General features: G+C 35.5%; 1 protein-coding gene across 9 annotated transcripts in view; it reads left to right on the forward strand.

Moving 5' to 3' along the window:
* Window positions 1–13,170, forward strand: part of ksr2 (kinase suppressor of ras 2) — a 118,319-nt gene that overhangs the window by 76,908 nt on the left and 28,241 nt on the right. For 2 of the 9 annotated variants that reach the window (XM_082170807.1, XM_082170806.1), the window contains exons 8-17: window positions 269–352; window positions 1,674–1,759; window positions 2,247–2,276; window positions 2,832–2,864; window positions 3,173–3,282; window positions 5,092–5,260; window positions 6,545–6,586; window positions 7,889–7,955; window positions 10,659–10,707; window positions 12,033–12,400. In XM_082170807.1, coding sequence (XP_082026933.1) covers window positions 269–352; window positions 1,674–1,759; window positions 2,247–2,276; window positions 2,832–2,864; window positions 3,173–3,282; window positions 5,092–5,260; window positions 6,545–6,586; window positions 7,889–7,955; window positions 10,659–10,707; window positions 12,033–12,400 — 1,038 coding nt within the window. Of the gene's footprint in view, window positions 1–268; window positions 353–1,673; window positions 1,760–2,246; window positions 2,277–2,831; window positions 2,865–3,115; window positions 3,283–5,091; window positions 5,261–6,544; window positions 6,587–7,888; window positions 7,956–10,658; window positions 10,708–12,032; window positions 12,401–13,170 lie in introns of all 9 variants that reach the window. The other 7 variants (XM_082170808.1, XM_082170809.1, XM_082170810.1 and 4 more) reach the window with 7 other exon arrangements.

Genomic DNA, 13,170 nt, shown 5'->3' on the forward strand with positions numbered 1-13,170 from the left:
CTGCCGAAGTGTCTATCTTTGGGCATATGCTGCACATATCTGTCTCTCGATGAAAAGGTTACTTGGCAAACGTGATCGCAGCAGTGACACATTCGCTCTTTCATCTGAAGAGTTTAGGAGTGGTTGTCAAAAGGTCAGAACCATCTGTCAATAGTTTGACAGCGAAGCAAAACACACCCATATGGTCTCATGCATTTTAAAAATGGATGAAATTAGATTCTAAGAAAGGGTCATTAATGAATTGCGTCACTCGTTTGTGCTTCTGCAGGTTTTCCACAAAGTATTGGATGTCGCAGACGTGTATCGTATGCGGGAAAGGAATGCTATTCGGCTTGAAATGCAAAAACTGCAAGTAAGTGCTTAAATGCCACAAAAAAATGAATAAATCATGCTTTTGTTAATCATAAGCATGACATAAAAATTGGAAATTATGAGATACTAAGTCATAATTATGTGATAAAAAGTAGAAAGTATGACATAAAAGGTCAAAATTGAGATAACATTTTAATTGAAAGAAATTTAAATTATGAGATAAGTTATTATGAACAAAAAGTGATGACTTTTTATTTCATGATTTATGACGTTGATGTAAATTGATTTATCAATCAATTTAAATGATTTTTTTATTGACTTTTTATCTCATCATTCCCATAATTTCAACATTTAATGACTTTTCATGTTATTTTTTTCTTATGTGGTAGAAATGGGTTTTCATATGTTTATGTATTAGCCTGTTCTGCACCATAAAATGCTAGAAAATATATAATTTAACAACCATTTAATGTTTCCTAACCCCTTAGTGGCACCAAACAGCTTATAGCATAAATGGCTCAGCATATTATAAACCTGTGTTTGAGAAACCTGTTAGGAAACGATCATTAGCTAATTAGTATTAGATATGGCTTTGGCCTCAACTTCAATGTAAGTATGTGACATTTTTCACCTGTTTTATTATCAGCTGAAATTTCACTAAGTGGAAATCCTCTGACTGATAAAATGGGCAAATAAAAATCCCATCTGTAGATCAGAACTTGGACCAGAAAGCAACCACCCAAAAAAAAAACTAAAAAAAACATTTGCAAAGTGCTAAAATTCAAGCAATGGTTGTGATGGGCAAACACCACTTACGTTCTCTTGAAGATCAAAAGATAATAAAAAATCAAGTCATTTTTGCAATTCTGTCTGGTGCCGCTTCTGATGCAGAAATTACAGTCTGAATCTCTGCACATCATGTGTAGGCCATAAATGTCAAATGTTAAATATATACTCCACTATTTATTATCATTTCTTAAACCATCTCTTATGAATATACAAATCTCTGAAAAGGAAAATTCCTACCATTTTAGCTTTGTAAAGATGTGATTTGATGTTTTGGTTTTCATCAAATCCTCTTTAGAATTCAGGGCGAGACACTTTGTGCCTGCAGTAGTGTCAGTATAACATTCAAATTGAGCATAATTATCATTATCATTAAAAGATTATTTGAATAAATTACTTTCCTAATAGTTTCCACTCTACCACCCTTGACTATGGCATCTTGTTACTAAGATACTTGCTGGCTTTTGACACCCTCCAAATGATGGCTGCATATTAAGTGTTTGTTTTGAATATTCATTGATTTGCTTGTACAAGAGCAAACTAATAAACATTTCTGTCATGCTTTCTTTTGTCAGATTGAAGTGCCACAACAAATGCACCAAAGAAGCACCGCCCTGTCATTTACTCATATACCACAGAGGAGGTAGGGAAACATTCAGAGGTATTTAAACTTTTATGTTTTCTTCTTCTTCTTTTTTGTTAACTCCATGAATGAATGCTAAAATCCATTGTACTACACAAGGCAGGCCATTAATTATGGTTCAAATATGATTTCAGAAACTGCAATGTTCCTATACACAGCATGTTTTGAACCTCATAATTCCTTTATATTCAATTGAACATATTTAATTACAGGCTTTATCTGTATATAAAGAAAAACATTGCATTTTGAAAATTGGTTCCCAAACAAGAGAATGTATTTAAAGTGAATAATTCTGCGAACAATGAAGAATTTTTTTTTTAAAAGACTGTCATAGTTAGTGGCTTCACATCTGCTTTGCATTAATGTACTAATTTGTCTTGTTCTCTGTGAAGCATTATGTTTAACCTTCAGTCTGCAACCTTCTTACCATTTTTCTCTTTCTTTTTTTTCTCCAACTGTGTGCTGTTTTCACCACCTCATCTTTCCCTCATTTGTGATGTTGCAGATCAAGGAACATCTCAAGGTGAGGGAGCAGGTTTGTGCCCCTTAAGCACATTATTTCCTTTTTCATACCTTCAGGTTTGTTTTGGCAATGTTCCAAGCGTCATATGAATATATATACTACAAATCAAAAGTTTGTTGTCTGTAAGATTTTTTTATGTTTTTTGAAAGAAGTCTCTTCTGCTCATCAAGGCTGCATTTATCTGATCAAAAATACAGTAATAATGTAAAAGATTATTAAAATGTTCTATTATAACATATTTGTTCAAAATAGAATTTATTCCTGTGATGCAAAGCTGAATTTTCAGCATCATTACTCTTCAGTGTCACATGATCCTTCAGAAATCATTCTAATATGATGATTTGATGCTCAAGATTTTTTTTTTTTTTACTATTATCAATGTTAAAAACAGTTGCGTTGCTTAATATTTTTGTGGAAACCCTGATACATTTTTTCAGGATTCTTCTCGATCAAAAGAACAGAATTTATTTGATATAGAAATCTTTTGTAACATTATAAATGCATTTACTGTCATTTTTTATCAATATGATGTGTTCTTGCTAAAGAAAAGTACTTATTTCTTTAAAGAAAAAAATCCTACTGACCCCATTCTTTCGAGAGGTATTGTATATCAATATATTACAGTATATGAAAAAATGTATATATATAGCATAGCAAATATGTTTACCCAATTTTTTAAATACTTTCTACTATACTTTCTACTATACTTTCTACTATACTTTGTTATATTCCCTGTTCGTTGCTGTGATATTTCTGATATTTACTGTACATAATACATGGTTTAGTGGCTCTTCCATTAAAATGTGACAAGACTTTTCAGAGTTTTTCTGTTACCGTGACAACTGCCTCTTGTTACCGTGGATACTATGCTGTTTCTCTCGCTCTCTCTCTCTCTCTCTCTCTCTTAGCTCGTCAGCTCGTCAGGACCGAGTCGGTACCATGTGACATAAACAACCCCCTCAGGTACTCAGACCTCCACATTAGCCAGACTCTCCCCAAGACCAACAAAATCAACAAGGTAAGAATAGTTACGTAGCATTACGTCTAAGCAAACACATCTCAACCCTACATCCCTCCACTGTCAACATCATTACAAAACTATCTCGGGCAGATTGGCACTACATGTCCTTCCTGTAATTTTCAACATGGTTGCTTTTGTTTTTTATTGAAATAAGTTGCATCAAAAGCAATTTTTGCAGACCAAAACCAAACAACCTTCCTGTAGTTTTCCACACAACTGATTTTCTTATACTGTATGTGTATTGGAAAACAAAGCACGACTAGATGAGCGTCTATGTTTAAAAACGTGTCTTGAGAACCCCACGTTCAATTCCATTTTATTGTGCTTTATTTAGCTGCTTTTAAATGCAAGAACACGTCCTCTGTCTGTGCTCTCCTGTGTGAAGGGAACTGACTTCATATCCAATAAAAATCACTTCAGAAAAAGCTGGGGAAAAATAACTGCAAAAGAATATGCTGCTACAGGATGTGTACCTAATATATCTGTCAAAGGAATAACTGTGACAAAGTATAGTTCACTGCAAATTTAAAAAATGGTTAATAATATGAAACGTGTAACTTTCTGTTATGTACTGTATGAAAGTCTTAAAGTCAGCATGAAACGGAAGTTTATCCAACTGTAACAGCTTCTCGAACAAGAAAAAATGTAGGGCGGGACTTGATTTTTTCCATCAGGAATTGATTGGATGGTTGGATGGTTTTGGTTTGCTATTGGTCGATCTCGTGTGAGTGACAGGTTGCCCCGCCCTCACGCCAGTAAAAAAAAACACGTCATCAGAGATTAGAAGAGATTTTGCTGCAAGAAGGAGGGGAAGTTATTTTGATTAAAGATTATAAGGGGAAAATGAATTAAAAAAATAATTATGTTGTGCATGGGTTAATCATTTATAATAAAAACAGCAATATTCCAAAAATTAAGAATGGTCAATTTTGACAATTCATGTTTTTTTTTGTATCCACCTTATTTTTAAGGTAAGAACCAGCCTCATCATTTGTAACTTGAATGTTTGAGGATTCTGGTGTCATTCGTTTCCAGTTATTTTACCTGTACAAAAACAGTCTTTATTGTCATAATCATAAACAAACTGGTTTGTTGCCAAATTGTTTTACCATTTACTGTACTTTGTTATTCTTCTATTTATCAACCTGTAGCGGCTAATAAATTGGAAATATTGCATAACGGTATCGTTTTCAAAAACTTGCACTTTGAAACTCTTTTTCAAAAGTTAAAAAATGCATAAAATTGCAAATGTTATATTCAAAACGCATAAAATATTTTACATTTTTAGTTGAAAATGGTGTTGTGTAAACGGCCCCTTAGTCGTGAAGGAATTGAGCTGCTGCGTCTGTGCACCTGAAGAACTTTCCACTCCCGTCAGCACTTTTATGGGATTGTGGTATCATGCTAATTTGCCCTTTTTAGTAAATCTGGCCCTTAATCACCAGAAATAGTATCCATAAAGCCTGGCATAATGACTGGCATAGCATAGAATTAGCTTGTGTCTTTTTTCTTTTGCTTTTTTATTGTCTTATCAAATATACAGTACATGCCACTCAGTCTTGCTGGCTATTGATGTGTTCCTTTTTCCAACACAATGTTGGACAGTTTTTCTAATGTAGCACGACTCTCTAGTTTTCAGCCCACAGGAGATCAGGTCTACAGCCGCCACACCACTGGTTTTTGATGAATATTTTACTGACCGTGAGAATGAAGCCAGGTTTACTGATGTCTGACCGTGCCAGTAATGAGCAGAGAGTAGGGAGTGTTTTTTGTGTGTTACGAAAGGTCTGTCTCTCTCTGTTTCAGGACCACATCCCTGTGCCATATCAGCCCGACTCCAGCAGCAACCCCTCCTCCACCACCTCCTCCACCCCTTCATCTCCTGCTCCCCCTCTGCCGCCCAGCGCAACACCCCCGTCTCCTCTGCACCCGTCCCCGCAGAGCGCCAGACAGCAGAAACAGTCCAACCTTACAGGTACCAACCCAAAACACAAGAGCATTTGCGTTTTATTTTAATTGCGGTCTGGAGCCCTGTGCGCATGTTTTGATAATGAGCCAAAGAGTAGAAAATCTGAAAATTGTAGTTCACTTGACATCATAAATTTCTCATTTGATTAGTGATATAAAAATTGTGCAAAAATATAAATGTTTGTTAATTGTTAACATTTCTTAGTTATACATTTTTCAAAAATCATAAAACCAAAAAATTATCTCTTGATTTAAATTAGACAGCACGTTTACATGCACACCAATATGCTAATAACTTCCAAAAATCAGCTTATTGAAATAACCCGTTGTCCCGGTTTATATGCAAACCAATAACCCGGCAATGCAAGTAAACTGCATTTACAAGACTTTATTATTAAATCAGGTTGTTCCCCAGTAGTGATGGAAAAGTATTTGATATGTTATGTCAGTTGTGATGTTAAATAAAGCTTTGAAAGCCCAAGAGTATTCCAAAATGTCAGTGGGAAACGTACAACTTATTCTCCTCTCATGCAGTTACGGATGCAGCATTTTGACTGTACCACTCTTCATGAGATGAAATGAGAAACACATTTTTGTTTTCAATTTCTTGGGTCAAGAAAGAGTCTGAGTTTGCAATATATTTCCTCCTCCACTACCGTGAAATGCTCGCTCTGTCTGGGTGCTCTTAAATCCACATCAAGGACGTTTTCCTGTCACATATCATACATGTGCACTTCAATAACCTGAAAGAACACAGGTTGAAATCAGGGTAAGAGGCAAAAATCTGTAAATCGGTTCATGCTTAAAGTCGTATGACATGGATGTTGCGATATTCTTTTCTTCCCTGCACACATATCCGAGTGAAACGGCTTCTGGAATGAGAAAAAAAGTAGGGCGGGACATGTATTTGTTCTTCGAGAATTGATTGGATCGTAGGAAGTTTGGCGTTGCAGATCTGAATGCCAGTTTGGAGTCAGTTGTGGAGGATACACTTTTGACCTTATTCCGATAAAAGAAAACGGGTTAACGCATTTACATGACCATGTGCATTGATGGCTTTTTAAGCATAAACAGGTTAAGAATGTGCATGTAAACGTGCTGATGGAATCCCAGATTTTTAATGTGGTCTCAGACTTTTGGACATTTCTGTATCCTAAAAGTCGGTATTTCTGTATTCTCTTTGTGATAAACTGTGGTGAATTTTGCAGAGCAATAACACACGCCAATAATCACCTGGGGGTTTGTTGAATTTGATTGAATTCTGTCTGCTTCTCTCCTGTGCTCCTCTCAGCATCTCATTTCTACAAATACAAGCAGCAGTTCATCTTCCCTGGTAAGTGTGTCATAATTGCTCATTACCCCTACCCATAATGCAGCGCGACATACCGAGGCAAACTTTTTTGATGTCATTTTTATACCATCTTTTCTTTGAGGCGCAACAAACCCTCTCCCTCTGTCTCTCTTTCCTCTTCTTGTTGTATCTTAACCAGCAATGCTGTATTCTATAATGATGGTTCTGTTAAAGGCGAGGTCGGCTGATAAGTGCCTGTATTCTGTGGGAGGCACTCAGCTCGCTGCATGTTTTTGATGAGTGTGTGGAGGGAGGAAAGCCATGGTGTTGTTGATAGCTTGATAGTTTAGATAGTGGCTACTAATGGCAATTTAACTGGTTTAATCCAATGAAGAGAACACCAATGTGAGGTGCTGAGATCACACTGTACCTTTAAGAAGGGAACATACGGCCAGTTTTATCCATTAGACAAAAAGGAAAGTGTTTGTTAAATGAGAATCAACTAGGGATTCACCTTTCCTGATAATAAAGCATAATATATTTGTCTGACAGTATAACATGTTGCTTACTTGCCAAATAAATATATCAATGGACGTTCAGTGTTGGCTTGAGTTGAGATTTTATTGGCAGCATTTCTTCTAACCCTAATTGATGGAGTGTGTAGCTTTTCATTTCTCAAACATCTATGTAGGAAGACACATCATGGCCATATTCCAGGATGACAATGTCAAGATTCATCAGGCTCAAATTGTGAAAGAATGGTTGGGAGGGAGCATGAATAATCGTTGAGTCCAGACGACCTTACATTCATTGAAAGTCTTTGGGATGTGCTGGAGGAGAGTTCTTGACTCTTGCATTGTCAATAGAAGATCTTGACCTAAAATTGATGTACCTCTTGATGGAAATAACATCACAACATTTATTTCCATTGAGAGGTGCATCAATTTTTGGTCATGATCTTGCATTGATAATGCAAGAGTCAAGCACTCTGTAAAGTCTCCTCCTGCACATCCCAAAGACTTTCAATCCTCAACATTAGAAATGTCTTTAATGGCACTTTTGATCAGTTTAATGCATCGTTGCTGAATAAATGTATTATAAATCTTACTAACCCCAAGCATTTGACCGGTTGTAATTCTTCAGATGGTTGTGTAGAAAACACATTGAATCAGCTTTTGACTGTTGCAGTGTAAGTCAAAGAGTTAAATGTTGTTCTCAGCAGTCCTCCTGCATGTTTCCATTAATTTATTTCTCCATTAGTCTATAAAAATACACTCTTTTACAATGTTATTTTCTCCCTCATCTCTGCCTTGTGACTTATCTTTTAACTCTTTCTCTTTGTAGACGTGGCCCCTGAGGTTCCCACCAGGGCCCCTCAAGTCATTCTACACCCTGTTCTGTCTGAGACTGGGTAAGTGTGCGCGTGTGTGTTCATATGTGTGTGTGAGTTTGTTGATTTGACATTTTAGGATGCATTTAAACATGATGAAAATCAGTCTGCCTATGTAGAGCGTTCAAAATCAGTCTGCCTATGTAGAGCGTTCAAAAACAGTCTGAGGTCGTAAACAGCAAGAGTCAAGTTGTGTCCTAAATGACACGCTATACTGTTCACTATGTAATCAACCATGAAGTGTATGAATTTTATATGGTTATTTTGTCATCCAACATCTGAGTGTGATAGCCCCGCCCCTTCCGCTACGTAATTAAAGCTGCGACAGTTGAGTGCACAAAGTGCCCAACATTCCATACTTATTTTTTTCTGTTAATTAAGTTACTATTTAAGTACAACATCTGGGTATTTATAGTGCACTTTTTGGGGGGAATTTTACAGTGTAAATTAGTGCAAATGCATGTAAATCAAATATGTTGATTACTTATCTCTGTAACACTTTAGTTAATAATAGTTTTTGCATTAACTAACTACATTTGTTACAGTATTTATTTATCTTTGTTAACGTCAGTTAAAAATTTTTTGTTTTCATTGTTAGTTCATGTTAGCTGAGGTCCATTAAATAATATTAACAGATACAACTTTTGATTTTAATAATGTATTTAATATTTATTTTGAAATAATGTATTAGTAAATGTTGAAATTAACATGAACTAAGATTAATAAATATATTTTTCATTGTTAGTTCATGTTAACTTATGTAGTTAACTAATGTTAATAAATGGAACCTTATTGTAAAGTGTTACCATTATCTTTTGTTAAGGCTGTTGTGGAAATTTAGGTTAAAAAAAGGCTCTAATTACCTCTGGTTTTCTTTAACCTATAACAGTGTTCTCTGAAGGTCACATGTTAATCAGCTTCTGTTCATTCTGAATGCAAAATTAGTGGCATAAAATGTAGATAACTGTATATATTGTTATGTTGATTTCTTGCCCCTTTGGATAGAGGTCAAATACCATAAAATGTGGAATTATTATGGTTTTTGTCACTTATAAAGACATGCCAAGACCATTTAACATTGTTTATTAATATACACAAGTGTCTGAAATGTCATGTTCTGTCCTGTACTGTCTCTGTGCGTATTTAGAGCGATGCCCAAAGAAAGGCCACAGACATGTCAGACAGTTACGCCACGGCTTGTGTCTATTTATGGCAGATATGAGCATTTTAGATTACAGAATTATTAGAGCAAAAATATTCGTGGTGCAATAGTTGATGTGACTGAAGACAAGTCACACACACACACACACACACACACACACACACACACACACACACACATACATACTCTTTCGCCAAACAAAGAGTGGGCTTGAGTTCACGCTACAGTGATGATGTCAACCATATCTGAGTATGTTTTAGAAAACTCAAAGACCCATAAAGAAAAATTGCCTTTTTAATTAACTGAATCAAGATGCAATAACTTCAGAAAAATTAAATATATATATATGTATAAACGGCATTTCAGTTTCTGTAGTGCTTTGACAGTGGTATGTATTGCATTATGGGGTATCGTAATGCAGCTGAAATAAGTAGTTTGACATGGCTGTAGAGTGCAATTGTTTACAAGCATGTATGCATTAATGCCCTGACAGATCTTCCGGCACTGTCCTTCCATATTTTTCAACCCAAATAAGGGTCAAAGGCGTATTAACAAACACATTTCTTACCACAGACTTGTATAAGGCAAGTCATCCAGACTGAATAAGGCCTTGAGATTTATGCAATTTTAGACACTGAATTTCTTTTTTGTAAGTGGAAGATGATGATTATATGCTACTGGCTACTAAGGTCATGGAAAAGTTATAATCCTTATACATTTTTTATTCCAGGCACAGAAACGTCATGCTGCCTTCTATAAATAAAATAAAATAAAATAAAATAAAATAAAATAAAATAAAATAAAATAAAATAAAATAAAATAAAATAAAATAAAATAAAATAAAATAAAATAAAATAAAATAAAATAAAATAAAATAAAATAAAATAAAATATTTTTTAATTAAATTAAATAATAAAAAAAACATTTAAATCAGCTCAGACTGATTGTACTGGGCAGGTTGGTTTGGTTTGCTGGTTTTTGCGGATGTGTCAGCTGCCCAGGCTGAATTGTATTTTATACAAAAAGTGGTAATAGAAAATAGATTAGTCTTAATTAAAAATAGACTATTTTGCCTGGTATTTGCCTGTGATATTTATGTTTATATAGATTTTAGAGTCAAAACCCGGAAGACTAAATCACCATGGGTTCCCTCAAGATTTTCCTAAGGGGTTTTAAAATGTGTTTATTCAATTTATGAGTAAAATAAGGTCTGTGGTAAGCATAACTTGACGATACTTGAATGTTTTTTTCTTTATAAACCCCATTATGAAACTACATAGGAAAATCTCAAGGGAACCAGTGGTGAATTAGTCTTCAGGGTTTTGAGGTTTGAGGTTGACTGAAGGCAGCTCACTAGGCTGTAGAGCCTGTGTGAACCACTTTAGAAGCTAAAAATATGAAGATGAACAAACAGAATTTTTTATGTGATCCTTTCAGATGGCCTAATGTAAACAATGGATTTTAATTAGATTATAGGCCTTTGAAAATGAAACATTGGTTCGTTCTGCTGAGGTAAACGACCCTCCCTGTGCAAACACGTTTTCTGTTTTCTCTTCACACAGTACCAAAGTGAGTCCCTTGCTACAAATTGAGGTTGAGCCAACATCTGATGTGAGTCATCCGTCTTCTATTGCAAATGTGTACAATCATATGCTAAAACCGGAGTACAAACACTCTTAAAAATAAAGGTTTTTTATTGGCATAGATGATTCCATGAAGAACCATTAAAATCAATGAAACTTTTCCATTGCACAAAAGGTTCTTCACAGTGAAAAAGGGTATTTAGATTATTAGAATGTTCTTTACAGTAGGAAAAAATTCTATTTTAAGAACTGTTTACTGGAAGGTTCTTTGGGGAACCAAAAATGGTTCTTCTATTGCATTGCTGTGAAAATCCCCTTTTAGAACCTTAATTTTTAAGAGTTTTAAGATTCTATCTATCCATCCATTATTTTTTATATATCTATCGCTCTATCATCTGTCTGTCTGTTAATCTGTCTGCCTGTCCGTCCGTCCGTCCGTCCGTCCATCCATCCATCCATCCATCCATCCATCCATCCATCCATCTATTATTCTCATCTGTCTGTCTGTTAATCCATCCATCCATCTATCCTTTTATCTATTATTCTTAATATCTATCACTCTATTATCTGCCTGTCTGTTAATCTGTCTGTCTGTCTGCCTGTCTATCCATCCATCCATCCATTCATCCATCCATCTATTATTCTCATCTGTCTGTCTGTTAATCCGTCCATCCATCCACCCATCTATCCTTCTATCTATTATTCTTAATATCTATCATTCTATCATCTGCCTGTCTGTTAATCTGTCTATCCATCCATCCACCCATTATTCTTTATATTGATCGCTCTATCATCTATCTGTTAATCTGTTTAATAATCCATCCATCCATCCATCCATCCATCCATCCATCTGTCTGTCTATCATTCTATCTATTATTCTTAATATCTATCATTCTATCATCTGCCTGTCTGTTAATCTGTCTATCCATCCATCCACCCATTATTCTTTATATTGATCGCTCTATCATCTATCTGTTAATCTGTTTAATAATCCATCCATCCATCCATCCATCCATCTGTCTATCATTCTATCTATTATTCTTTATATCTATCACTCTATCATCTGTCTGTCTGTTAATCTGTTTTATAATCCATCCATCCATCTGTCTGTCTATCATTCTATCTATTGTTCTATCTATCTATTGTTCTATCTATTATTATTTATATCTATCACTCTATCATCTGCATGTCTGTTAATGTCTATCCATCCATTTTTCTTTATATCTATCACTCTATCATCAGTCTGTCTGTTATTCTGCTTTATAATCTTATAATCCATCCATCCACCCATCCATCCATCCCTCTTTCTCTCTGTCGTTTATTGTTGTGTTTATTGTTCCATTTATCTATCAGAACGAGGAAGGCAACGATGAGGCCGAGGGCTCAGCGGACGAGTTTGAGGAGATGAATCTTTCCCTCTTGTCCGCACGAAACTTCCCACGTAAGGCCAGCCAGACCAGCATCTTCCTGCAGGAGTGGGACATTCCCATGGAGCAGCTGGAGATCGGAGAGCTGATCGGGAAAGGCCGGTTCGGACAGGTCTACCATGGACGCTGGCACGGAGAAGTGGCCATACGACTAATTGACATTGAAAGAGACAATGAAGAGCAGCTGAAAGCATTTAAAAGAGAGGTGATGGCATACAGGAACACGCGGCATGAAAACGTGGTCCTGTTCATGGGAGCGTGTATGAGACCCCCTCATCTGGCCATCATCACCAGGTAGGCTTGAGCAGAATTTTGTGAATGACGACAGCTCAATATTTCCGGGGCCTGACTATATCTTAGTGGGAAGTTGACTCACTTTTCCTGATCTTCTCTAATCAGCATGACCTCATAGCTTGCATAAGTAGCTGCTTTCAGCTTAACTTGTAACGACATGTCATTGGCCACAAATGTATATGTAAGTGGCTGAATTTTTTCACTTCTCAGGATTCTCAGAAGACATGTCAGCATTGGTTTTAGCTATTAAAAACAAGTGCTACTATAGCATACAATGTCAACAGGAGATGGGCAATATTATTTCCTTCCTCCTGCCACACAAATTGGTGCTTCCTGTTTGTTTGTTTGCAAGCATATACTGAGATGCATGGCCACGGCCAATAAAATATTTTTTAGATCTTTTCTTTTTCTATAATTGAAGTGTTATCAAAATGTTTGATACCATTGAAATTTCATAATTATCATCTCTAATTTCAATACAACAAAAAAAATCTATACTAGCCTTAGTAAAAAAAAAGAAAATACAAAAAAAACCTCTTACTGAAGACAGGTAAACAGTCAGTGATAAAATAACAGAACTAATTACAAACAATAGGACAAAACTACAATAAACAAAGACACAAATGAAATAGACCTACTACATAAATTGTATAAAGTAATGAAATGCACAAAAACACTGCATAGTCTTCACTGTGTAGCTTAAATATATCTTTTTTTATTACAAAAGTGATTCAGTCAGGAGCAGTGAGGAATTTTCTTTTGTTGTTTGA

Source organism: Leuciscus leuciscus (assembly GCF_965113295.1).
Source record: "Leuciscus leuciscus genome assembly, chromosome: 5".
NCBI classification, from domain to species: Eukaryota; Metazoa; Chordata; class Actinopteri; order Cypriniformes; family Leuciscidae; genus Leuciscus; species Leuciscus leuciscus.